At 37.3% G+C, this 26,281-nt stretch overlaps 1 protein-coding gene across 1 annotated transcript in view; it reads right to left on the bottom strand.

Annotated features, from left to right (window-relative positions):
* Positions 1–26,281, bottom strand: part of LRP1B (LDL receptor related protein 1B) — a 1,721,287-nt gene that overhangs the window by 91,105 nt on the left and 1,603,901 nt on the right. Inside the window, exons 78-80 of the mRNA XM_079782447.1 lie at positions 15,136–15,359; positions 13,424–13,530; positions 3,042–3,158 (exon numbers count right to left, since the gene is read on the bottom strand). Coding sequence (XP_079638573.1) covers positions 3,042–3,158; positions 13,424–13,530; positions 15,136–15,359 — 448 coding nt within the window. The remainder of the gene's footprint in view (positions 1–3,041; positions 3,159–13,423; positions 13,531–15,135; positions 15,360–26,281) is intronic.

Here is a 26,281-nt window from a genome sequence, read left to right as displayed (position 1 = left end):
ATAGTATTTTGTGGAAGAGCCACATTCAAGGGGCCAAAGAGCCGCATGTGGCTCACGAGCCACAGTTTGCCGACCACGGTGCTAAGCGAAATAAGCCAGTCAGAGAAAGATAAATATCACATGATCTCACTCATTTGTGGAATATAATGAATGACATAAACTGATGAACAAAAACAGATCCAGAAACAGAGAAGCACTGATCAGATGCTCAAACCTCAGAGGGAAGGTAGGGGAGGGTGGGGGTAAGGGATAGAGGTCAACCAAAGGACTTGTATGCATGCATATAAGCATAACCAATAGACAGAGACAGCAGGGGGGTGAGGGCATGAGTGAGGGGGTGGGGGACAATGGAGGGATAAGGACACATGTGTAATACTTTAATCAATAAAGAAAAAATATATAAAATAAATTAAAAAAAATAAAGAGTAAAATAAAAAATTTGATGTTACTATTGTCTGTTTTGGAAACAAAGTAAAAAAACACAAATGAACAAACAAAAGCAAACAAACTGGCAAATGGTAATTACACATTTGACTTGTTTGGCTAAAAATAATAGAGACCATCATTTTTCTCATGTTAAGAAATGACTTATTTAATTGCAAAATGAATAATTAATCAAACATTTGGTGCTGAAATTTTAAGCAAGTAAAGTAGGTTTGTAGTTATTTGTATGAAAAAATAATACAATAATTAACAAATAATAAAAGAATAAACTATGTTTTGTGTATTCATAACTGTAAACCTACTTTTGCTCACCCTGTATTTCACCTATTATCTAGAGCAAGGGTCCTCAAACTTTTTAAACAGGGGGCCAGTTCAATGTCCCTCACACCATTGGAGGGCTGGAGTATAGTTTAAAAAAAACTATGAACAAATTCCTATGCACACTGCACATATTTTATTTTGAAGTAAAAATCAAAACAGCAAAAACACCTGCATGTGGCCCGTGGGCCGTAGTTTGAGGACACCTGATCTAGAGTTTGTAGAACATAAAATGTGTTTTAAACATGAATTTTTTTTCAATGTTCTTTGAAATAGTAAAATACACACTTAAGGTAAAACATTTCTTATTTCAGAAATGTGGAATTATATTTGTCCATCCATGGTCACCATACAAAAACACATACTTAGGCAAAGGCACTATAAAAACTCAATTTAATTATTTTTCTTTCAACATCTCTGCTTTATTTTAAAGGAGCAAAACTGTGCTCATTAAATAAAATATGTACATATAAAAATGTCAAGTGCATATTATGAACAATCATCTGTGGTAAGTAAAGGGAGAGGTTGTGGTAGAAAAAAGAAATTAGATTCACAGAAAGAAGTGAAGCTGCCAGGCACAGGAGTCAGAAAGTGAGAGAGAGAAAAATAGGAGGCAGGCACAGAGGTAGAGACAAAAAGGGTGCCACATAGGAAGTGCACAAGTAGATACTGAGATCACTGGGGGTGGAGGTAGGTTGTAATTTTTACACACTTCTTTTGCCTTGCATAAAACTATAGCTATAAATTACATTCTATCTAATAAAAGAGTAATATGCAAATTGACCATACCTCTGCTACACCCACAAGCCATGCCCACCAGCCAATCAGGAGTGAGTATGCAAATTAACCCAACCAAGATGGCTGCAGCCACGGAGAGAGAAGGAGGCTTGGGTTTCCTCGGCAATGGAAGAAGCCAAACTTTCCGCCTGCCCTGGCCTGCCTTGGCCTCTGCTTAAGGCTACAAAGTTTCAATTAGAGAAGATAATTAAATCCCAACAAAAATGGCTGCGGCCAGGGAGAGAGCAGGAGGCTTGGCTATGCTCAAGGCTACAAAGTTTCAATTAGAGAAGATAAATAAATCCCAGATACCAGGGCCTCCGCTTGGGTTGCCAGGCGGCGTGGCCAGCCTGCAAATCACCACAGGCCCCTTGCAGGCCACCCCACGCCCCAAGGGAACCCCCACCCTGATCTGGGACACCCTTCAGGGCAAACCAGCCGGTCCCCACCCGTGTACCAGGCTTCTATCCTATCTAATCCTATCTAATAAAAGAAAAATATGCAAATTGACCATCACTCCAACATACAAGATGGCTGCCCCGTGTGGTCAAAGATGACTGGCCCCATGTGGTCACAAGATGGCCACCACAAGATGGCCAGCAGGGGCGGGCAGTTGGGAGGGACCAGGCCTGCAAGGGAGGGCAGTTGGGGGCAATCAAGCCTGCCAGGGAGGGGAGTTAGGGGTGACCAGGCCAGCAGAGGAGGGAAGTTGGGAGTGACCAGGCCTGCAGGGAAGGGCAGTTAGGGGTGACCAGGCCTGCAGAGGAGGGCAGTTAGGGGTGACCAGGCCTGCAGGGGAGGGCAGTTAGGGGCAAACAGGCTGGCAAGGGAGCAGTTAGGCATCAATCAGGATGGCAGGGGAGTGGTTAGGGGGTGATCAGGCTGGCGGGCAGAAGTGGTTAGGGGCAATCAGGAAGGCAGACAGGTGAGCAGTTGGGAGCCAGCAGCCCTGGATTGTGAAAGGGATGTCCGACTGCCCTACCTGGATCGGGCCTAAACGGGCAGTCGGACATCCCTCGAGGGGTCCCAGATTGGAGAGGGTGCAGGCTGGGCTGAGGGACACCCCCCCATGCACAAATTTCATGCACTGGGCCTCTAATATAATAATAATAATTTTATCATCATATTTTGTTATATGCAGTAACGTCTTTTCTGCTTGCTATCACTGCAATTTGAAATAAAAATGAGTTTTCACAGTTGCTAATCTTTACTACTTGAAATGTTCTGCTTAGAATGGGATGTCCTCAGAAGCAACTAAATTATTATTTTCTGAATCTAGGTAGTGATGGACCAATTTTGTCCTAGAGTTAAGAAGTTTTTGTGGTTTGGCATCTCTGTTATTCTAGCAAGAATGAAAATTATAATCAATAGTAAGAGCTACAAGTTGAAAGAAGAAAGAATTTGAGGAAATCAAAAATATAAAGCTTTCATACTTCTATTTACATACCATTATTTAATTCTCTCAAAATAATTAAAAGAAGTAATGAAAGCTCTTCACAAACCTTGTCTGCTGCTGACAGAGACCACGGAATCCGAGCCATCATAGAGAACGCTACCAATGAGGGAGAGCTCAAGGTCAGCCCAGTATATCCGTTCACTGAAATGATCCACAGCCAGCCCTGCAAAATCAACACACACAGACAAATAACAGATAATTTTCTATTATTTAAATTACGATTTTGCTTCTTAGTGTATAATTATTATTAATGTTTCTCTTCAAGCATCACAGAAATTACATAGTCTATATCATTGTACATGTGCATAGATTACATGGAATTTATTTAATAAGCTGGAGCAAAACTCTTATTTCACATAGGAAAAGCTACCCTAAGTATTCTTCCTTTCCACACTTAACTGCTTTGTTATGACTAATATTTTAAAATATTTTTATTGACTTGAATGAGGAAGGGAGAGGGAGAGAGAGATAGAAATATCAATGATGAGAGGAAGTCATTGATTGGCTGCCTCCTGCACTCTCCACACTGGGGATCAAGCCTGAAACCCGGCATATGCCCTGACCGGGAATCAAAGAGTGACCTCCTGGTTCATAGGGCAATGCTCAACCACTGAGTCATGCTAGCTGGACTGTTAAGGCTATTTTCTAAAAGACTTTTCCATAATATTTAGTTCTTACCTTACGAGTGTGTATATGTGTGTGTGTGTGTGTATAAATTTAAATAGCTTATCCAAATTTAAAAATAATTCAATATAATTAGTTATATTTTGAATCTCTTGAGGTAAATTTCTCAGTACGTAAAAGTTTGATGGGCTTAATTGTAAGATATTTTCACCCATTTGGAGCTGGTCTATAGTGGTGTGAGACATCTGTGTGTATGCAGATATTTAAATCGACTAAAGATTGATGCTTAACTGGAGAAGAATGGATAGTAAATTCCTTAAGGTTCTAGTTGTGCTTAAATTTATCTCTGTAATTATTTTTCTTTAATCATCACCTTACTCTGAGATGGCTTGTCTTCATTTTTATCATCAGTATCTGTTAGTGAATAACAATGCACTAAAAAAAAATGTGGTAAAAATGTTTTTCTATTCATTTAATTTAATTTTAAAAACTTTATAATTGTCATTAAAGCTGGCCATTATCTTGCAAAAATATCATCAACACATAGAATATCTTAAGTAATGTTCCTTCAATATAGAAGAGAAAGATCTATAATTCCTGCATTCTATAATAAATTTTCACTGCTGTAGATATTTAATTTTTGTGATATAGCTAGTCTTTAGCTAAGAGGAAGTGCATACTCTGACAGTACAGTGCAAGCAAAATACCGTTGGCATCTGAATGTTAAAGAGCTTTTCCAATCAGAATAGTCAATAAGCAATTGAGGTACACCTCAAAGGCAAGGCAACAAATGAAAGGTATTTCTGAATTTGTGCTAATTGTATTCCTGTGTAGATGACCCAACATTTAACAATCAGAGTAAATAAAAAATCATGGTGAACATCACTTGGGAATAATTCTTCAATTAAGTAGGTAGGTTGAGCCCAAATGTAATCAAACTAAACATAAATATTGCTCCTTAAGCAGGACATAAGGATGGTGTATGTCCAATCAACCTCTAGAAATAACTTCATATAAAACAATGAAGTTACTAATGGTCCACATTTTACTAGTTTCTGTCTGATGATTAATTTTCTGTTTGAAGTCATGTTGGGAACTATGTTTTTGCTTTTGCATGTATAATTATGAGGAATATGAACCATAAAAAGATCCAGTTTCCTGCTGCTGCCATTATACTTCAAAGTTGTCTAAGAAGGCATAGAAACACTTTTCTTTCTCTTCTACCTATGTAATACAATAATGAAGGAGATTAAAATAAAAGCTCTGCCCAACAAAATACGTCTTTATATTTAAACATATAAAATATTCTAATTGTAGAAAAGATAATAATGGCGTGTAATCCAATTACCAATATTGTTTTTTTAGATTCATCAGTAGTAAAAAGTTCTCGAAAGTGTCATATATTGCACTATTAGTCTAGGCTTGTCTAAAATGTACCATCTTTATCTGCTCTGGTCACGTACTATATAATCCAATGGAGATACATCTAGATAAAAATTATATAACAAAGTATTTAGATGCCCAGGATTTATATTCCAAAAATTCTATAAATCAATGATTTTGGTTTTTCCTTAAGCCCTTTAATCAAAGACATAGTCTTTAAATTTAAAAGTTAATAAAGAAATCAATTAACTTTTCTCATTATGGAGATGAGAGTCAAGTTTCTATGGGGGGAAAAAAACACAACAAAAACCTAGTCCATTTATCTTTAAAATAGCACATCTCTTTTTTGTCTTAAAGAACCAATAATGAAGCAGCGGGGGAAGTCAACTTCAAAGAAAATCATTCTTATCTAAACTAAATATGATGCACATGTAGAACCAAGTCAGGGTAAGTACAGAAAATTTAAAATAAAATGCTACACTTGTTCTAAAAAAACATGATGGAATCACAGTTTGGAGGGCTTATAGAAGACAAAGGCACAGGCTCACTAAGTTTTAGGAATACACAATAAAGACCCCAATCATGTAGTCATTTGCCTAACATCTCCCAGGATACGAAGATAACTATTGCATTTTAACAATTTTTGAGTTTCACTTTGGTTGAACTCTGAAATTTTCCAAGGTTATCCTCTCACTAGTTTCCCTATTTTTACTAAGGTCTTAAATAAAAAGGAAAAAAAAATCTTATGAGAAAGACAAGCACCATATGATTTTACTCATGTGTGGAATTTAATAAACTAGCTGAACTTCCTAGCAAAATACAGACTCATAGAAAGAGAGCAGGCAGACGGCTCTGGTAGGGAAGCAGTGTTGGGGGAAAGGAAATGGAGGGATTGAACAAAAAAGAGTGAGAACTCATGGACATGGACAACAGTGTGGTGATGGTGAGGAAATGGGAATGTGGAAGTGGAAGAGGGCATAGAGGGGATAAATGGCAATAGAAAAAAATAAATTAAATTAAAAAAGAAAAAATCATATGAGAAATTACCATAGTACCAATGTAATAGTTCACAGAGAAGATTTTGAGAGCAGTACATGAAAATTACTGTGTTTTCAGAAATAGAGAATAAGATTATATACATTCTATGTTAAAGAAAAGCCAAGATTTATAAGGTAGTAATAACCAGCAAATGTGAACTACAATATTCTTGATTTAAGCAGTGATAAGAGGTCCGAACAATTAGATACTTACCACTATGTCAAATTTATTTTTAAAAATTGTTAACATTTTTAAAGAAAAGTTGCCTACTTAGAATCTTAGTTTCTAAACTACATTAAACTTGTTTTCCATATATATGCACATATATGCACATATATATACATATATGCATACCCATATTTATTTATGAATGTTAGTAAAATAAATGCATCTAAGAATTGCAAAATAGTCCTTAAGTTTTATCCATTTTATTTAGACACCATTGGTTGGCCAAGGACAAAGCAATTTGCTGAATAAATCAAATAATTTAAGACTAGTCCAAGGACCAGTGTGTAATTCTTTATTCTCTCCAAAGTAGCCACAATTTGGGGGGAGCTACAGGTAACATAAATAAGCTCTTCTATAAAACAAATAATATGGTACTTAAATTTATGTAATTTTACATGCCCTTCCACTGGAGGGAAAACTGGAAAGTGTTCTTATCTGACATAACATTCATGAACAACATTTATATTCAGAAGGCAGCTCCCTGACAACATAGTTTGCCAAGTACTGGACTTGGAGCATTGAACAGAACAGATCACTTTCCTATTCTCATGGAGCATACGACTCAGACACCGCACAACTGATTGAAACAGAAGATAGAGACTGCTTCTTGTCTTTAGTATAGTTCCCAATAATAAAAAAAAGGTGGATCATTTTTTAAAAGAGGCCTTACAACCATACCATAGGTTAAAATGGTAGGTATTCATCTCTTCATTCATTCAACACATAATTATTTTTAAGCACACTAATTACAGGTAAGGTAAATATTATCAACACACTTATTAAAGATGAGAACATTTATGTTCAAAAGTTTTTGCAGGTTGCTCCATTTAACTCCCATATAAATGGAAGGCTGTGCTCTCTCTACGACTTCATATTTCCTACGTGAGGCGCTATGCTATGTCCAATGGTCTGTATCATCTTCCTATTGAAACTCTTCCTTTGGTTGTGGTGACGCTGACTCCTGTTTCCTGGCTCCCATTGCTCACACCCCTTTGCAGAGCTTAATCTTGATCTTTACTTTCCAATTACAAGCATCTCACACAATTCTACCCTAAGAAGTCTGTTTATTTTCCCCTCCCTTGTCCATCTTAACAACTTTAAATATCAGCTTTCTGGTGGTAATTCTCCAAACTAAATGTCTACTTCTGCTTTAGCACCAGAACTAAAATTTTCAGTTATGTGTGAGATGTCTCCTTCTGATTGACTCAGCTTGGGCCAATCAGAAGGAGATTGACCCCAAGGAGACTGCCCACACCTGCGCCATCTGCCTGTGGCTGAATGACAGCACCACACGATCTGGGCTCAAATGCCACTCTAGTGACATAAAAATGTTATACTGCACACTGAGCCCCCATTCTTTCTCTTTCTTTCTTTTTTTTATTGATTAAGGTATTACATATGTGTCCTTTTCCCCCCATTACTCCCCACCCCACTCCCGTTCATGCCCTCACCCCCCTGGTGTCTATGTCCATTGGTTATGCTTATATGCATGCATACAAGTCCTTTGGTTGACCCCTACCCCTAATCCCCACCCTCCCCTACCTTCCTTCTGAGGTTTGAGCATCTGATCGATGCTTCTCTGTCTCTGGATCTGTTTTTGTTCATCAGTTTATGTTGTTCATTATATTCCATAAATTAGTGAGATTATGTGATATTTATCTTTCTCTGACTGACTTATTTCACTTAGCATAATGTTCTCAGCTCCATCCAGGCTGTTGCAAATGGTAGGAGCTCCTTCCTTTTTACAGCAGCGTAGTATTCCATTGTGCAGATGTACCACAGTTTTCTAATCCACTCATCTGCTGATGGGCAAATAGACTGTTTCCAAATCTTTGCTATTGTAAATTGTACTGCTATGAACATAGGGGTGTATATATCCTTTCTGATTGGTGTTTCTAGTTTCTTGGGATATATTCCTAGAAGTGGGATCACTGGGTCAAATGTAAGCCCTCCATTCTTGACCTTCTTACTACTTTACTTTCATTCTTTTCTTCATAGCACTAAATATCTCATAATTTACTTTATAATTTACTCTTTAAATATTATATTTTTACTGCTGGCATCTCAACCCTTGCCCTCTACTACAAGTACTAGGAGGACAGGGAGTGACAACTGTGTATTCATTCCTATATTCTAAGTGACTAGAATTATGCCTGACATAGGTTAGGCACACAATAACTATAAGTTGACATAATAAATAAAATGATTCTAAGAGTCTACTCCTGTATGTGGGGCAGAGTAGAGTTACTGAGAAGAAAACTCATATATGCCCACTAGAAAAGGAGTAGAGAGCCTTACACCAACTATTGTCTTGGCATGGCCTTAGGGATGTCTGAACAGGTCTTGTCACCTGCTTAACATAACTCAGTGGTACTTTCCATGGTCTCTAAGACCCTGCATGGGCTGGCCCCTACGCACCTCCCCAAGTCTTATCTCATGCTACTTTCCAATTTGTTTACTATGCTCTTTGGCTTTCTTTCAATTCCATTTTCTACCTCAGGACTGTCTGACCTGTTCTTTACTTTGTGTTGTGACAACATTTTACACCCATCCTTTCACATCACCTAGCAATTATTCTTAACAATCAACCATCCTCAAAAAGCCTCTCCTCCCCATTATAATCAAAGGGATACCTCTGCAGCACCCCACTCTTCTCCATAAGAGCCATTTACACACACGTGCATGTGTGCACTCACACACACATTTTTGGTTTGTGTTTAGAGTCACCCCACATTAGACTATAATGTCCAAGAGTGCAGGGGCCCATATTTCAGATGACTAGCAGTGCCTGGCATATAGCGAGCGACAATATTTTTTTGAATGAAAGGAGAGATGAATGAAGATACTGGTATGACTAACTCTAATCTATTGGAGATATTTCCTATCCCTCTATTCTCATATGCATTCAATAAATTCTACTACTCTAATTGTACTTTGTCTCCTACACACATCCTCTTGTGTGTATTCACTGTTACTGTTCTAGTTGTGCTCTTCTCCACTCTCAGGGAGACAGTTCGATGGACTGTTAACTGGCCTTTTAGTTTCTGTATCTATTCATTCCACTGGCACAGTGCTACCATCGCAGCATACCCTATATTATTCACTTCACTCTTGGAATCAGAACTGTACAGAGGTTCATTACTGACTAAATAAATCATGTCTAAACACCTTAGCAGTTAAAGTCCTCTATTCTCAGCTCATGTTACTTCACCTAACCTGCCCCCTTCCAGGTGCACCCAGACTCCTGCCATCATGAAGCATGCCATGCGTTCCACATTGCAGCCCCTGGCTCAGAGTGCTATGCCATTTAACACAATCAGCAATATTTTAAGTTAATTATTATTAGCCCTTGGTTTTTTAATGATAAAATCAAACTCTGAAGATAATAAGTTCATTTCTGAGATCTTATAGCTAACTAGAAGCCCGGTGTACGAAATTCGTGCACGGCGGGGGGTTGTCCCTCAACCCAGCCTGTACCCTCTCCAATCTGGGACTCCTGGAGGGATATCCGACTGCCCATTTAGGCCCACCAGGATCGGGCGTAAACGGGCAGTCGGACATCCCTCTCACAATCCAGGACTGCTGGCTCCCAACTGCTTGCCTGCCTGCCTTCCTGATTGCCCCTAACCACTTCTGCCTGCCAGCCTGATCACCCCCTAACCACTCCGCTGCCAGCCTGGTTGATGCTTAACTGCTCCCCTGCCAGCCTGTTTGCCCCCAACTTCCCTCCTCTGCCAGCCTGGTCACCCCTAACTGCCCTCTCCTGCAGGGTTGATAACCTCCAATTGCCCTCCCTTGCAAGCCTGGTCCCTCTCAACTGCCCTCCCTTGCAGGCCGGGTGCCTCCCAACTGCCCTCCCCTGTTGGCCATCTTGTAGTGGCCATCTTGTGTCCACATGGGGGCAGGATCTTTGACCACATGGGGGCAGCTATATTGTGTGTTGCAGTGATGATCAATCTGTATATTACTCTTTTATTAGATAAGATAGAGGCCTGGTGCACGGGTGGGGCCAGCTGGTTTGCCCTGAAGGGTGTCCCGGATCAGGGTGGGGTTCTCTTGGGGCCTGTGGTGGTTTGCAGGCTGGCCACGCCCCCTGGCAACCTAAGCGGAGGCCCTGGTATCTGGGATTTATTTTCCTTCTACAATTGAAACTTTGTAGCCTGGAGCAGAGCCAAGCCTGCTGTTCCCTCCGGGGTGGCAGCCATCTCTGTGGCAGTTAATTCACCTTCTACAGTTGAAACTTTGTAGCCTTAAGGGGGTGGGCCTGGCCAGGGTGTGCTTTAAAGCTTTGCTTCCCCTGTTGCCACCGGCAACCCTGGCCTGCTCTCTCAAGCTCCATTCTGTTGCCGTTTGAATTTGTTTACCTTCTATAATTGAAACTTTGTAGCTTGAGTGGAGGCTTAGGCCTGCAACGGCTATGGAAAGCTTGGCTTGCTCTGTTACCTGGGAAACCTTGCTCTCTGTGGCTGTAGCCATCTTGGTTTGGGTTAATTTGCATACTCGCCCTGATTGGCTGATGGGCGTGGCTTGGCTGGTGGGCGTGACTTATGTAGCGGAGTGATGGTTAATTTGCATATTACCATTTTATTAGAGAAGATAAGTGATCCCCCAGAGTTAAATAAATAAATATATGTATCTGAGTCCAAAGAAAACATTTATAACATTTACACCATGATGGATTATCTGCCCACTTTTTGAATGTCTATCCATTCTTTAAACACTATTTCCAGAGATAGCTTTCACATATTTTTGTTTGTTTGCTTGTTTTGCTTTTTGTTTGTTGATCACTGGAGATAATCTTTCTTGATTCTGAACTTCCATACTATTACCAGGTATGTAACGATTCTAATATTTTGCCAAAACTGTAGTTATTTCTGTTCATGCCTCAGTTTTATGTCTTTTCAAATGTAAACTCCTCAAGAAAAGGGACTGTGCCAAGTTCATCATTAAATTCCCCATAGTGCTGAGCAGAATGGTTAGCACATGGAAGATGGTCAGTACATGCACTTCATTTAGCCCACAGTAGGAGACACTGGGACCCAGCCCAAATTTCCACTACTAGGCAGGCTACCCCTCTCCTGCCTTTAGCAGCTAAGGACTGCCAGGGAGCTGTGTTCAGCTGCCTGCAGCAGCCTGCTTGGGAAGTTAGGGCCCAAAGGCCAAGCAATGACTCTGGGAAATATAAAAAGATGACCCCTGGCCTGTCATGGAATTTATACTCTGAAGCACATCCCCTGTGGCTCAAGCTGAGACTAGACTTTACCCGAGGCACAGTCTTCCTGGGCTCTTTCCCTTTCTCCACCTTTTACAGGTTTCTCCTGAATTGCAGTTTCTTCATAAGTAACCTTTGCAAGAATTGCTGTCTCAAGCTCCCTTCAAAGCACCCTCTTACGTGCCCTTCTATAAACTGCTGCCGCTTCATGTAAAATGAAAATATTACATATATCGTGATTATGTAAATCTTAACATCAGATAACTTCTGAAGTAATTTTGAAACTTGTTTATAAGTCTAAAATTAGTGAAAAATAATAAGTTAAGAAAAAAGTACAAAGATCTGTAAACAATGAAATGGTGTTTGAGCAGATATGCCACTCTCCTCCTCAATACTCTCCAATGGCTCCCCTTAGAGCTAGAACAGAACCCAGGGCTTATCAATGTGTTCCAGGATCTAGATGATCTGCCTCTGGCCCCCTGGCCACCTGGCAACTCTCGTCTCTACCACTTCCATATGCTTGTAGGCATACAAACATATTTGCTCTTTTTTGACACATGCTAAGCTCATTCCTAACTCAGAACTTGCTGTTCTCTCTGCTTAGAATGCTCTTTCCTCACATATACATGTGACTTGCCATTATGATTTATTGTGATATTTTCAAATATTACCTTTTTATATATATCTTCTCTGATAATAATAACTAAAATGGTATTTCCATAACTACCCATCCTTAGTATGTGTTTTTTATATATAGCACTTATAACTATCTGATATGAAGCATAATATCTATTCTCTTCTATACAGGAAGGTATGTTTCATGGGAATCAGACTCTTTTCACAAGGGTAGGATCTTATTTCTTTAGCATCTGGAACAATTTCTGGCACCAGGTGGGTGTTCAATTAGTACTTGTTAAATCACTGAACGGAGACACTCTTACATAAATGAACTAAATCCCAAAGACTGCTCATTCCCATAAAGAGTAAAAACAATCTAGTTGGAGGAAAAGGCATAAGGCACATTAAAAGTTAATAAGAATATAAGTGTCAAATATAAAATTTCAACTACAAAAGCTATTACAAAGCATAACTGTTAAATAATATGTGCTATAGAAAGTGCATTCTATCCTTTTGATGGGAGTGTAGTAGGTAGGAGTAGGTGACACAAAATCCCCAAGACTCCAGTAGTTTGAAATGTTTTATTGAGGAAGAAGTGCTTAAGTTAGACCTTACAAGATGGGTAAGATATAGCTAATATACAAAAGTTGGAAGTCTAGGTGGAAGGCTGGGAGAAAAATGGAGTGAGAGAAAGAACAGGGAGGGGCATACACACACACACACACACACACACACACACACACACACACACACTAAAGACTGACGTCCTGTACAGTCCTGGGGATATGGAGAGTGTGGAGTGGTAATGTAGATGACATGGCTGTGTAGATGACATTGTAGTGTAGACTACATAGCTAGGAGACAGATTAAAGCCAGATTGAAAGCTAAGAATAAGAAAGCAAGGCATCATCAAACTTGTCTTTCACAAATATTATCTATGTTTTCCCAGTTCTTTGTCCATTTAATTTCTCATCTTCTAATAATACTACCATCTACTGCAACATCATTAACATTTATATGTAAAAATATCCTGATACATTGCTATAAACTGTCAAAATTTCATTCATCTGAAATCCTACTAACGGCCTTAAAACTTAAGGCAATTTTCAAATAATATCCCCATAATATCACTGCAGGATAATAAGAACCTGACTTTTAGTTGGAAAAATACAACATGAAATGTTAATGACTTTCATAATGTCATACTATGAATTATTTTATTTGCTTGTAAAAATGATTATATTGCCAACAAAACTAAAGACTTGTAACACTAATATGCTTAGAATTCTGATACAATTTTAGGCTATGTCAGAAATACATCATACCTGTGGGTCTCTGTAAATTCTTTTGGACTAAAATTCTTCTCAAAGTGCCGTCCATGGCTGCTTCTTCTATATGGGAGTGGTCCCCAACAACAGTCCAATACATCATCCTGAAAACATAGGTCAAGTTGGTTAGCCTGGTGATGTGCTATTATAACCCAATTCTACTGTAAAACGGTATTTTTTCCGATCATGAGCATCAGAAACACCCCAGAGACCCTGAAAAGGCAGACTTCTGGACCCAACTCTACAGCTATAGAAAAGGAAGCTTCCAGAAATCAAAATTTTAAATGGTCTTAACTGTGCTCTAAAATTTGAGAGGCAGTGCTTAATAATATGCACTATTGTTTATTTCTCGATATTAAAAGTTCAATTTTGAAAAATTCATTAACATTTTAGAAGAAAAGTATTTTAACACTTAAAACTATCCTCTTGTGAAAAAATATTCATTTTATTACTGATGCTGCATCAATATGCTTCATTTTTTTTAAGTACTTTCTTATAAGGATATCATTCTCCATTTAGAAGATACCACACAGCCTAATTTTGCTAAGTAAATAACATTTGATTCTTTTGACTCAGCATCCAATGATCCACTTTTTTGGGTGATCAGGATTTTTACCTACGATTTTCCTACTTACTTTTTGGTCATTGCTTATAATTGAAAAAGAAAAAGAGTAAAGAATGAAAAAATTCCAATAAAAGAAATTAAATGGTTATATTAAATTGTTCAAATTTGTTTATACATAATATGTCTTAATCTTTTATTATCACAAATAGCTAAAACATGAAAATACTCTATATTCAATATGTTTAATATTCTATTCTATTCATAGCAGTGCTATTTGCAATAGCTAAGATCTGAAAATAGCCCAAGTGCCCATCTGTAGATGAGTGTATAAAAAGGCTGTGGTATATTTACACAATGGAATACTATGCATTCTAGACAATGCATTCTAGAATGATCAGTCCAATAAAAAAGGACCTTTTACCCTTTCAGACAACATGAAGGTATCTGGAGAGGATTATGCTAAGCGAAGTAAGCCAGTCAAAGAAAGACAAATACCACATGATTTCACTTGTATGTGGAATCTAATAAACAAAATAAACTGCCAAACAAAATAGACCCAGAGACATGGGAGCATGGGACAGACAGATGAATCTCATAGGGAAGGGGGGGACGGGAAGAGATTAACGAAAGAACTTATATGCATATATGCATAACCCATGGATACAGACAATAGTACAGTGAAGTCCTGTGGAGGGCATGGGATTGGGGAGGAAGGACTCAATGGGGGAGAAAGTGAAACACCTGTAATACTTTCAACAATAAATAAAAATAACACTCACACACACACACATGCACACACACACAAAGCATTATATTTAATGTTACAAAAATTCACTATTAGATTCACTATAGTGGTAATGTGCTTATCACATTAGTTTCATTATTCTGAAATGCAACATAAAATACACACACAAAGAATGTATATTTTGCAACCTTTCAGAAAAAAAAATATTTGCTCCTCAATTTGGTGTAAAAATAACATAAGTGTACTTTTGTACAAGAAAAATAGAGGGATTTTCAGAAGTCTTGTGAACCTATTATCTTTGAACACATTATAGAAACAAAGCTACAGAGCACAAGCTGAACAATATCTAAAAATGGATGCCCATATCATGAAATATAAGTAACCAAGTCATTAGCTTACCTTCTCTTAGGATTTACAGCAATAGCATAGGGTTCTCCAGCCATATTTGTTAAAAGTCTGGTGCAGTTGGGGCCATTCAGCTGCCCCACGTTAATAGAATACCTCAGACTGGTCCAGTGGGTGGTGTAGTAACTGAACCAGTGCATTCTAGAATGATCAGTCCAATAAATATTTCCTGCTACCCAGTCAACTGCAATGTCTCTGGGCCTTTTAAATTCAGGACACTACAAGAAGACAAAATGACAAAGAATAATTATATTTTCAAAAAACAATTTGGTAAATTTTTCTGTTATACATCAGTGTGTAAAAATCCTATATAATAAGAGGCTAATATGGAAATCGACCAAACGGCAGAACAACTGGTTGCTATGATGTGCATTGACCACCAGGGGGCAGATGCTCAGCATAGGAGCTGTCTCCTGGTGGTCAGTGCGCTCCCACAGGGGGTGTGCTGCTCATCTGGCTCATGGCTGGTGAGCGCAGCGGCGGTGGCAGGAGCCTCTCCCGCCTCTGCTGCAGGCTGGCGGTAAGGAGCGAGAGGTTCCAGACTGTGAAAGGGATGTCTGACTGCCAGCTTAAGCCTGACTACATGGGTATCGGGCCTAAGCTGGCAGCAGACATTCCCCCAAAGGGTCACGGAATGCGAGAGGGCATAGGCCAGGCTGAGGGACACCCCCTCCCCCAGTGCATGAATGTCATGCACTGGGCCTCTAGTTATTTTATAAAGGTCCAGTCAGTATTCTTCTGAGAGTAACCATATTCTGATGTCTAATAGATTAGCTTATGCAAATGCATATAATAGAATCATACACCACTATTCATAACTTTTTAACTCAATATCATGTCTGTGAAATTCATCCATATTATTTTGCATGCCAGTTATTAATGCTTTTTAATTTATTTTTTATGAATATAGTACAACTTGTTTACCATTTTACTAATGATGTCCATTTGGCTTATTTACAGTTTTAGGGCATTATAACTAAAGTTCTGAAAACTATTCTTGTATATGTCTTTTGGTGGACACAAGAATTCATTTCTATTGAGTATGTAGCAGAAATAGACATGTTGAGTCTAAGATATAAATATGTTCAGGCTGAATAGATACTGTTAGAAATTTTTCAAAGACTTTTCACCAATATGTTATTTTCAGGAATTTCAAGAAGTTCCAGTTGCCCTGAATCCTCACCATATGTAATTTGATTTAAAAATGGAAAAAATTAGTATAGATAGACACACTTAGAAAGATATTGCATTTAAACATCTTTGAAGGAAAGTTACAATCTCTGTCATTTCTATTAAATCTGCTAGCTTGGATTTTCTGCTTAATATTACATTACTGAATTATTGTGAGACAAAGGTAGGAGAAGTCATTGGGAACCATCAGTAAGGAAAATAATGTATGCTCTGTGCCCCTCAATTAACTTGATCACTTTGAGCAGAAACTAGTGTAGTAATTAATTTTACATGGTCATATTTAATGTGCATAACCAAAAGTGAGAAAAGATTCACAGGAGCATTATATCAAGAATGGAAATAATTATTTAAAGGTGATTATAACTAGACATGTAGGCAATGTGTAAAAACATCATTAGGACTTGGCAACCAGTGAAAATATGGGGTTTTGACACATGAAAATTTCTCAAGCGGTCTACTAGTGAACACATTTTATTAAAAAGTCGACGGATTAAAAGAGAAGAAACTGAACTTCACAAAAAAAATAAAAAACAAAACACATGAGATAATAAGAAACAGAAATTGCAGATCACTATCTGCTATGTGATTAATGGGATCTCAAGGAAGAAAAATATGGCTTGAACTAAACACAGAACCCTAGCAATTTCTAATGACCTTTATTATCAGTCTTTTCACCTAGTGGTTTAAAAACTAAAATTATGAAATTTCATCATATCTTATATCTGCTCTCTAACAACAAAATACTATCCATCTATCGAGTAATATATCACAGCTAACTAAAGTTAAATAAAAAATACTTTGCAGACATACTCTAGAAATGACATAAAAATAGATGAATAGAATATAAAGATTCCTCTCAGCCAAATCACAAAATTATTTTCATGTGTTTCAGTATCATTCAAATTAACTGTTTGTTTCCTTGCTTTTTTCCCTGATTTGGGGGTATTTAAAAGTAATTATATCAACAAATGACATGGGCATGTCAATGTAAATCATAATGTTCATAAGCTTAAGAGACAATGGAAAAAATAGCCATTATATACTGTTTAGAGTCTGTTGGAGCACATTTATCATTTTCTAACTTCATAGAACAAACCTTTAGTATTCAGAAAAATATATTTGTTTTCTAAAACAAGCATAGAAAAATATATATTTTCCCTTTATCAATGTAAATATACACATTTTATCATAATGATATCCTGACTATAATAGGACATATATAATGCAAAGTTCCACTTTATTTTTTAATTTAGGATTTTCATTTTATTTATTCATGCTCAAAAAGTCTGATTATCTTTCCATTCTGTACTGCTAAATCTGAACTGCTGATAATTAAGAACCCACATGTCTATAGAGCATTCAGAAATTTGACTCAGTGATACTTTTCCAGGTAAGCAATATGTAGAAGATTCTACTAATGATAAATTCTACAGAAATAAATCAAATTATTTAATAAACTAAAAAGAATACTGCTTAGAGAAATTTAAAAAATGTTACTTTTCAATGCTATGCATAAGATATACTAAGTAACAGGCTCATTTTAATCTACACATTTATTCTCTGCATCCTTGATCAAGGTATTCCTAATGTCATTCCAATGCCAACTAAAGTAGTTAGAATACAGGGTGAAGGATGGTCAAACCTAATAAATTCAACCTAAAGTCATGAATCATTAGTGACAAGATGAGTCTCATAGAATAAAGGCAGCAGGGTGAAGATGTTACCAGATGTTCATCCTCAGTGTCTCAGAACACACAGGATGCTCAATGATTTTCAACACTACAAAGCAGGATTGGACAAGGGAAGAAAGAACAGCATGAAGACAACAGCAGGATGGTCCCACTGTCAAGGAACCTGTGGCCAAATTAAGAAACCACCCTTATAGTGAGTTCCATTAGAATAAAATAACTCCCCTTTATTGCTCACAGTTAGGCCAAGATTGTGAATAGCATAATATCTAATAAAAGAGTAATAGGCAAATTGACCGTACCTCCGCTATACCCACCAGCCACACCCACCAGTCAATCATGAGCGAGTATGCAAATTAACACAACCAAGATGGCTGTGGCCACAGAGAGAGCAGGAGGCTTTGAGTTGCCCTTGGCAATGGAGGAAGCCAAGCTTTCCACCCACTCTGCCCTGCCTTGGCCTCCACTCTAGGCTACAAAGTTTCAATTATAGAACATAAATCTCAACAAAAATGGCAGTAGCCACAGAGCTGGAGAGAGCAGGAGGCTTGAGTTGCCCTGGTGATGGAGGAAGCCAAGCTTTCTGCCTGCCCTGGCCTGTCTTGGCCTCTGCTCAAGGCTACAAAGTTTCAATTATAGTAGATAAATAAATCCCAGATACCAGGGCCTCCGCTTGGGTCATCCGGGGGCGTGGCCAGCCTACAAACCACTGAAGGTCCCTCACCCAGGCCGCCCAATGCCCCAAGGGAACCCCCACCCTGATCTGGGACACCCTTCAGGGCAAACCAGCTGCCCCCAACCAGTGCACCAGGCCTCTATCCTATCTAATCCTATCTAATAAAATAATAATATGCAAATTGACCATCACTCCAACACACAAGATGGCTGCCCCCATGTGGTCAAAGATGACTGCCCCCAGATGGCCACAAGATGCCACCACAAGATGGTCAGCAGGGGAGGGCAGTTGGGAGGGACCAGGCCTGCAAGGGAGGGCAGTTGGGGGTGATCAAGCCTGCAGGGGAGCGCAGTTAGGGGTGACCAGGCCAGCAAAGGAGGGAAGTTGGGGGTGACCGGTCCTGCAGGGGAGGGCAGTTAGGGCCAAACAGGCTGGCAGGGGAGCAGTTAGGCATCAATCAGGCTGGCAGGGGAATGGTTAGGGGGTGATCAGGCTGGCAGGCAGAAGCAGTTAGGGACAATCAGGAAGGCAGGCAGGTGAGCAGTTGGGAGCCAGCAGTCCTGGATTGTGAGAGGGATGCCTGACTGCCCATTTAGGGATGGGATCGGGCCGAAACAGGCAGTTGGACATCCCTTGAGGGGTCCCAGATTGGAGAGGTTGCAGGCTGGCTGAGGGACAACTCCCCATGCACGAATTTCATGCACCGGGCCTCCAGTAAGCCATATAAAAGGGATTCTTATATTGGTATAGACTGGATAGTAGAAGGTAGAAAAACCTGCTGAATCTTTTTTTTTTTAATAATCTTTATTTCTATTGATTCTCACTGAGGATATTTTTTCATTGATTTTTAGAGAGAGTGGAAGGGAGGGGAGAGAGAGAAAGAGGGAGAGATATCAAGGTGAAAGAGACACATCTACTGGTTGTCTCCCACATGTGCCCTGACCGGGACCAGGGAAAGGACTTGCAACCCAGGTACATGCCCTGGACCAGGAACAGAACCCATAACCCTTTGGTTCAGGGGCTGATGCTCTACCACTGAGCCACGCCAGTCTTAATAGTGAACAATTTATGAAGTGGTTCAAAATCAATCAGGTAAATACAAAAAGTGGAAAACACAGGAAAAGCAAACAGATTCTGGGAGTGGAATGGAGTCTGATAGGGGAAAACAGAAACAGGAAAGCTAAAAATACAGCTATTTGCCTCCAAAGGGGATGAAAACAAAACAAACACATCAAATTAAAAAGAAAATATAAAACTCTCATTTGCCCCTTTGACAGACAGGCCAAAGAACTAGGTTACTAATGAAGTAAGTCCTGCTTGAGAGACTGCAGAGGCCTGGGGTTACCCTGACAACAAAGGCATGGCTCAGATGTCGCACAAAGTAGAAGACACATTTTGACTGCTTTCTGCAGACAGATGGTTTCTTCCCTAATAAGCTCTCCATATACACAGCCAAAGTTTTGAGTCCTGAGGCATTCTTTATGTTGAGATATATTAATCAGATGAGTAAAATACTTAAATCTTATAGAAAAATTGGCAGCTCAATTGTAACAAAATTACTACTTTAAACAAGCAATCCTTTACAGCTGTGGACTATAAGGTATCTGTCAGAACCCCAGCTTCAGTAAATTGAAGATGTAAGTCCCTGGAGACATGTACTTTTTTTAAATCAAGGAGAGAGAAAAACATATGAAAGAGGATTTCAAGCATTTAAGCCTTGGAAATGTTATCTTCTTCATAACAAAATTCTTATAGTTAGAAATATACTTTAAGAAAATATAGTTAACACAGGACAGATTGAGGTGATCACATATTTGGTTTGTGATTTTTTTCATCTTTGTGTAAATCTAATTTAAGAAATTCAGTTCATTTTACTAAAGTTATTTATCTCCTAATGTAATACTATTAAGACAAAGTTGTAAAGCCGCTCTAAAAACCTGTGTGTGTATGTATGTATGTTTGTGTGTGTGTATTTGGGGGGGGGAGTGGTGGTATATGTTACACTATTTATTTCCATTTTTGGTCCACAAAATATGAATCAATAAAAACTTATATTTAGAGCTAAAATGTGTCAGAGGTCCAAAATCACTTCAGGAATGAAATCCCTGCCTTCTCTCTATGATTTCTTTTGAAGAAGAGATTATTTCAACTGAGTAATTTTAAAGCTATATTTATCTGCATTAGGGCCATGCCAACATGGAACAAACTCCTGCTAAGGTAAAAAGAAACCAAATAAAAATATGTAATTGTCAAAATCCTTTCAAAAAAGACCATATTTGTCTTTGGATTAGAGATTTGGTATTTTCTATGTGATTTTATTATTTTTTAGCATGTTCAGAGTTCTATTAACTTATTTCTTATGATTTACCACCCTCTCTCCATCAAATGCAAAACTGGCTCTCAATGCCTTCATTCACACTATTAGGTAAACAAAAGATATCATGAAAGATTAGAAAGCACACAAAATTTGAAGTCAGGAACAGGGTTTAAGACCTAGTTTTAGTTTCTCTGTAAATTATTTAGTGTATAAAATAAAGGCTTTGGATTAGATTACCTGTAAAACTCTTTAGCTTCTAAATATTAAATTATACAACTATTTAAAATATTATCTATTCTACATAGTAAGTCTTCGTTTGTTTGTTTTTTAAAAAATATATTTTTATTGATTTTTTTACAGAGAGGAAGGGAGAGAGATAGTTAGAAACATCAATCAGCTGCCTCCTGCACACCACCTACTGGGAATGTGCCGCAACCAAGGTACATGCCCTTGACCAGAATCGAACCTGGGACCCTTCAGTCTGCAGGCCAATGCTCTATCTACTGAGCCAAACCAGTTAGGGCAAGTCTGTGTTTTATGTAGCCTTAAAGATGTATTGAATGCTAATTATGAATTCTCATGCATTAGTCAGTAAGTTAAAAATGTGTTGGTACTTAGGGGATAATTTTGATGTCATCTCCCTATTGAGTGACCTGGAATTAAGAATCAAGTTGCCTTCTGACATTTACAGTTTAAACAAGCGTTAACACTTGAGATGTACTGCAGTGTTATCTAAAAGTAGAGATTGCAAAATGATAGGTTGAGGACTAAATTTAACTTAAATTAAAAAAAAAACTTTATGGCTTTGAAATTAAAGATATGTCACTTTTAAAATTTAAACTTTCATGTGAGTTTTTTTGTAAAAAATTAAGGATATATACTAGTAAAGCAGTATATAAAAAGTAAGTCAGCATTCTAGAATAGTAGTCAATCAGCGGCTGCCCCCTGATTTATTGAGACGGGTTCCCTTTGACCCCTCACCCGGATGCCTAATCTATATCCAATCTGTTTCACACATTTATCTTATGTATATGGCTGACTTGAAACCCATGCCTTAAAAAGACAGATGAAGTTGACTATAATAGATAAATCATGTATCTATAAGTAAGGGAGTTAAGGCAAATAAACAATAGAAAAGAAGAGTCAAAGAAGCAAATGTTGGTAATGTGTCTCCAGAATCACTGGATAAGCATCTTGTGGACAGACAGGAATATTCAGTCTGTGGAGCAGACCTTTATGTGTGTATGTGTATGTATATGTGTTATTAACATATAAATTGGGCTTTTATAATTCAATGTCTCTCATCCATCAAATTCATTCAGTGTGTGAATATGGGTGTACATAATGCTGAATTTTATATTTTTTTTGTCAGCCTCATTAAAATTTGCTTCATACTGTCTTATTATTCCCTAGATAAACTAACAATCCAATTTCCAAGTCTAAACAGAACCTGGAATAGTAATGAGGTCACTCATAGGCTACTTCTGGGTATACAATTGAAATTAGATAATGGTTGATCTTTCTGTGATCCTGTCCCTTCAAACAGCCACAGTTCAATTAGGCCTTTGGAAGACCTGAAAATATCTTTTGTAGGCTGAGATCTCTAGTGCCAAAATAAGACCAAGACCAATCTCAATGAAAACAATAATATTGAAAGTGGTGTCCTTAGAAAAGCTGCTTTGTTTCATCAGGATAATTAAAGGAGGCAGAGGCAATGCCATTTATGAAGATTTGGAAGTAAAGTTGCACTCTTAGAAATAAAATATACTGTATTTATGGCTAGAAAAAAATGTGTTTGTGGGTAAATATAAGTGTGTGAGAATATGGAAAGGATGTGATAAAACATGAGGCTGATTATCATGGATAGGCTTGTAAACCAATGATTTTTCCATGGAAATGCCTTAGGATTTAAATAGGGAGATGTGGTGATTAGATTAAAGTTGTAAGATTATTTTGGCTATTGTGTGGAGAATGGGACAGGGACCAAAAGCAGATAAAGGAAAATCACAGCAGGTAACCTAACCTCACTTCAGAGTTTTAGATATATCATCAAATCTTCTATTTTTAGTCCAGAGATCTAAGACCAAACCTTGAATACACCGATGACTACTTGACATTTTATTTGAATCTCTTATAGCTACCTCAGACTTTACATGATTAAAACTGAACCCAAAGTTTAGTATCCTCAGGACCCATTAAGTTGTATAATTGAGAAATCTAGGTACCAGCCTTGTCCTTTCTATTCTCATTTTCCACATTCATCCTATTTGCAAACATTTTTAGCTAAATTTCTACTCACTACATTCCATTTCATTGAAACTACAATAGTGTAACTTACCACTATTTCTAACTTGAGACACAATCCTCCTAAGTGGTCTGTATCTATTTGAGCTTTCCCCACACCTAATCCATTTTCTACATAAACTGATGAACAAAAATAGATCCAGAGACAGAGAAACATCGATCAGACCATTAAACCTCAGAGGGAAGGTAGGGGAGGGTCGGGGTAAGGGAGAAAGACAAACCAAAGAACTTGTATGCATGCATATAAGCCTAACCAATGGACAAAGACAACAGGGGAGTGAGGGCATGAGGGTGGGAATAGGGAGAGTAATGGGGGAATAAGGACACATATGTAACACTGTAATCAATAAAGAAATTTTTAAAAAAAGCTAGTTAGTTGTCTTAGTTATAAATAAGACGACATTACTTCCTCTTAGGTCTAGCTCAAATCTCCTCTCTTCACATGAGCCTTTACTGAACATCCTATACAAAGAATACTTACAACATCTGAGTGCTTCTTTCTAAGTTAATTATTTATTTACTTCAATATACTTTTTAAAATGAGAATTTTTTTGTATTTATTTACATACGCGTTTACTTGACTCTGTCTTTGTTCCCCAGAATCTAACCTTCATGAGAACAAGACTCTTGTTATAGTTATTGTATTCTGAGAACCCAGCACCAAACCTAATAAATAGGAACCTTTAAATAAAGCTTTGGGAGTGAATAAAACTTGACTGGTTCTCCTTAAAATACTATATAGTCTGATCAATAGTTTCTTCAGGATTGTTAATTATATAATCATATGTTTCATATAGCCATATAAAATTTATGTTCAGTACAATTTTGAATATTGATATAACTGTTACAGAACAATTTAACTTTAATGAGTATCTATTGTTGAATGCCTGACTTATGCAATCAACAACACAAAATGGCAATAATGTAATGATCTGATAGTTTTAGATTTCTTCCAAAATAATCATAATAAGTTATTGTAGTTGTGGACTAGTTTGGATAAACTCAGATGGTTTTAAAAGTATTCTTGCTATGCAAGTATAGACAGTTTCAATTAGAATTATAATGGTTACAATCAATTTACAATAATAAAGAAAAAATAAAAAAGAAACTATCAATTTTCACTGTACCTAAATGTCCTAAAATAATTCTTTGAAGATTTTGCTACACACACACACACACACACACACACACACACACACACACACACATTCTTAAGTGTGGGTACATATGCACATCTACACACACAAGTGTATGTGTGTGTGCCTGTGTTTGTGACATACACACAGACCCATCTATTGAGGTTTTAGCTAGGGCTCCAATTAAAAATTAAAACCTAGTAAAGATAACTGGATATTTTGTTGAAATATTTTCAGGGGAATAAATTTCAAATAAAATTTTTGAAAAAATTTGATTATTAATGGAAAAAATTATAAGCATGTGCATTCTGAACATTCTCTTTGCCATAATAAAGAGTATGCCAAAAATAGTATTTCATATTCACGTCCCAAAATCAGGTGGATCAGATGAACCATTTGTTTTGCTCCGGAATATTTAGTTCTTTAATGGTAAGAATCTAATCTATATTTTTAGTCATTTGCATTTTTACAAGCATTGACCTACTTTATAGTGCTTGTCATCATGTACTTTGCTGCACAGCATTTCATACTAGAAATGACAAATTGCCGTAAAGTATGTTCAATTGTAGCATAATGTTATCATATTCTGTTCAACTACTAAAATTCAAATTCAGAAATCTCATTATACTTTACATATAGATTGAATCATGTTAGTCTTTTAAGTTTTGAATTATTTAATTTTCTTAAAGAAAAATAATCATCGTTTTGTATAGCCCTGGGGGTTATAGAATCATAAGTATTTCTATGTATAAATAACTTAGTCTGCATTTGAAATTTAAATTTGTAATTGTAATTAGTATTACAACCATTTTCAGAGACTACAGAAGAGTATTCCCTTCACGATTTCCAAAACCCCACATCATATTAAATGTTACCTTTCTTTGGAATGGACTTCAGTAAACATTTAGTTGTCTAAGTAATCTTCCTCTGGTATCCGGTATAACATATTTCCTACTCTTTCCATGGAAGGAAATATTCCAATATTTTCAATGTCTGTGAATATGCTTTCAAGACATTTGGCTATTACCTATATGTCTAACTTCTCCCATTTGGTTAATTGAAAATGGGTTATAAGTAATGTATGCATAGTTTGATTTTTTTAACCTATTGATTCAGAAAAAGAAATCAATGTTCCATATTCAGCTTAGAAAAAAGTCTTGAGTTTTATTTTCCAAGGGGTGGGTAATTGTCAGGTAAGTATCATTTAATATGTGTGTCAACATTTAGATGAAACAGATCACATGCTCATTAAACTAATGGATGACTAGCTGGTGTCCATAAAAGAGCAAATACAATACATGGCAGAGTAATGTGTATGGGTAGAAAATCAATTATCTATACACAAGGTAGATTTTACAGGAATACATACAAATTGTCCAGGTAATAACTTGATAGACATAACTATGTCACATCTTTTGGAAAGCATGAATATTTACTTTCTAGGAGGGATTTTAGAAATTGTCTACTCCAATGCTGTAGTTACTTATCAAATGAGTAATCTGAGACTCAAAGATGTATTTAAATTTGGTCACATTATAGCTGCATATAGGTAAGTCATTTAATTACTCTAGAATACACATTGCTCATTAAATTAAGGTGGCTTTATTCCATACTTACAATAACGAGATAATTACAAAAAAGATTTAGGAAGCAAAGTTAAATAATTTCCTTCATTACTGTAGCCTTAAGTACTATTTTAAAAACAATGCATAGGTTGAAATTTATATGGAATGCTTAATGGCTCTGAACATGGTGCTAAAACTCATGGCTCAGAGGTTGAAACCTTATAATCATGACATTTAGTTCACTCATATAGACCCCCAGAAAA

The sequence above is a fragment of the Cnephaeus nilssonii genome (assembly GCF_951640355.1).
Source record: "Cnephaeus nilssonii genome assembly, chromosome: 10".
NCBI lineage: Eukaryota > Metazoa > Chordata > Mammalia > Chiroptera > Vespertilionidae > Cnephaeus > Cnephaeus nilssonii.
Note: the sequence above shows the minus strand (reverse complement) of the source record. Positions and strands in the feature narration are given on the sequence as shown.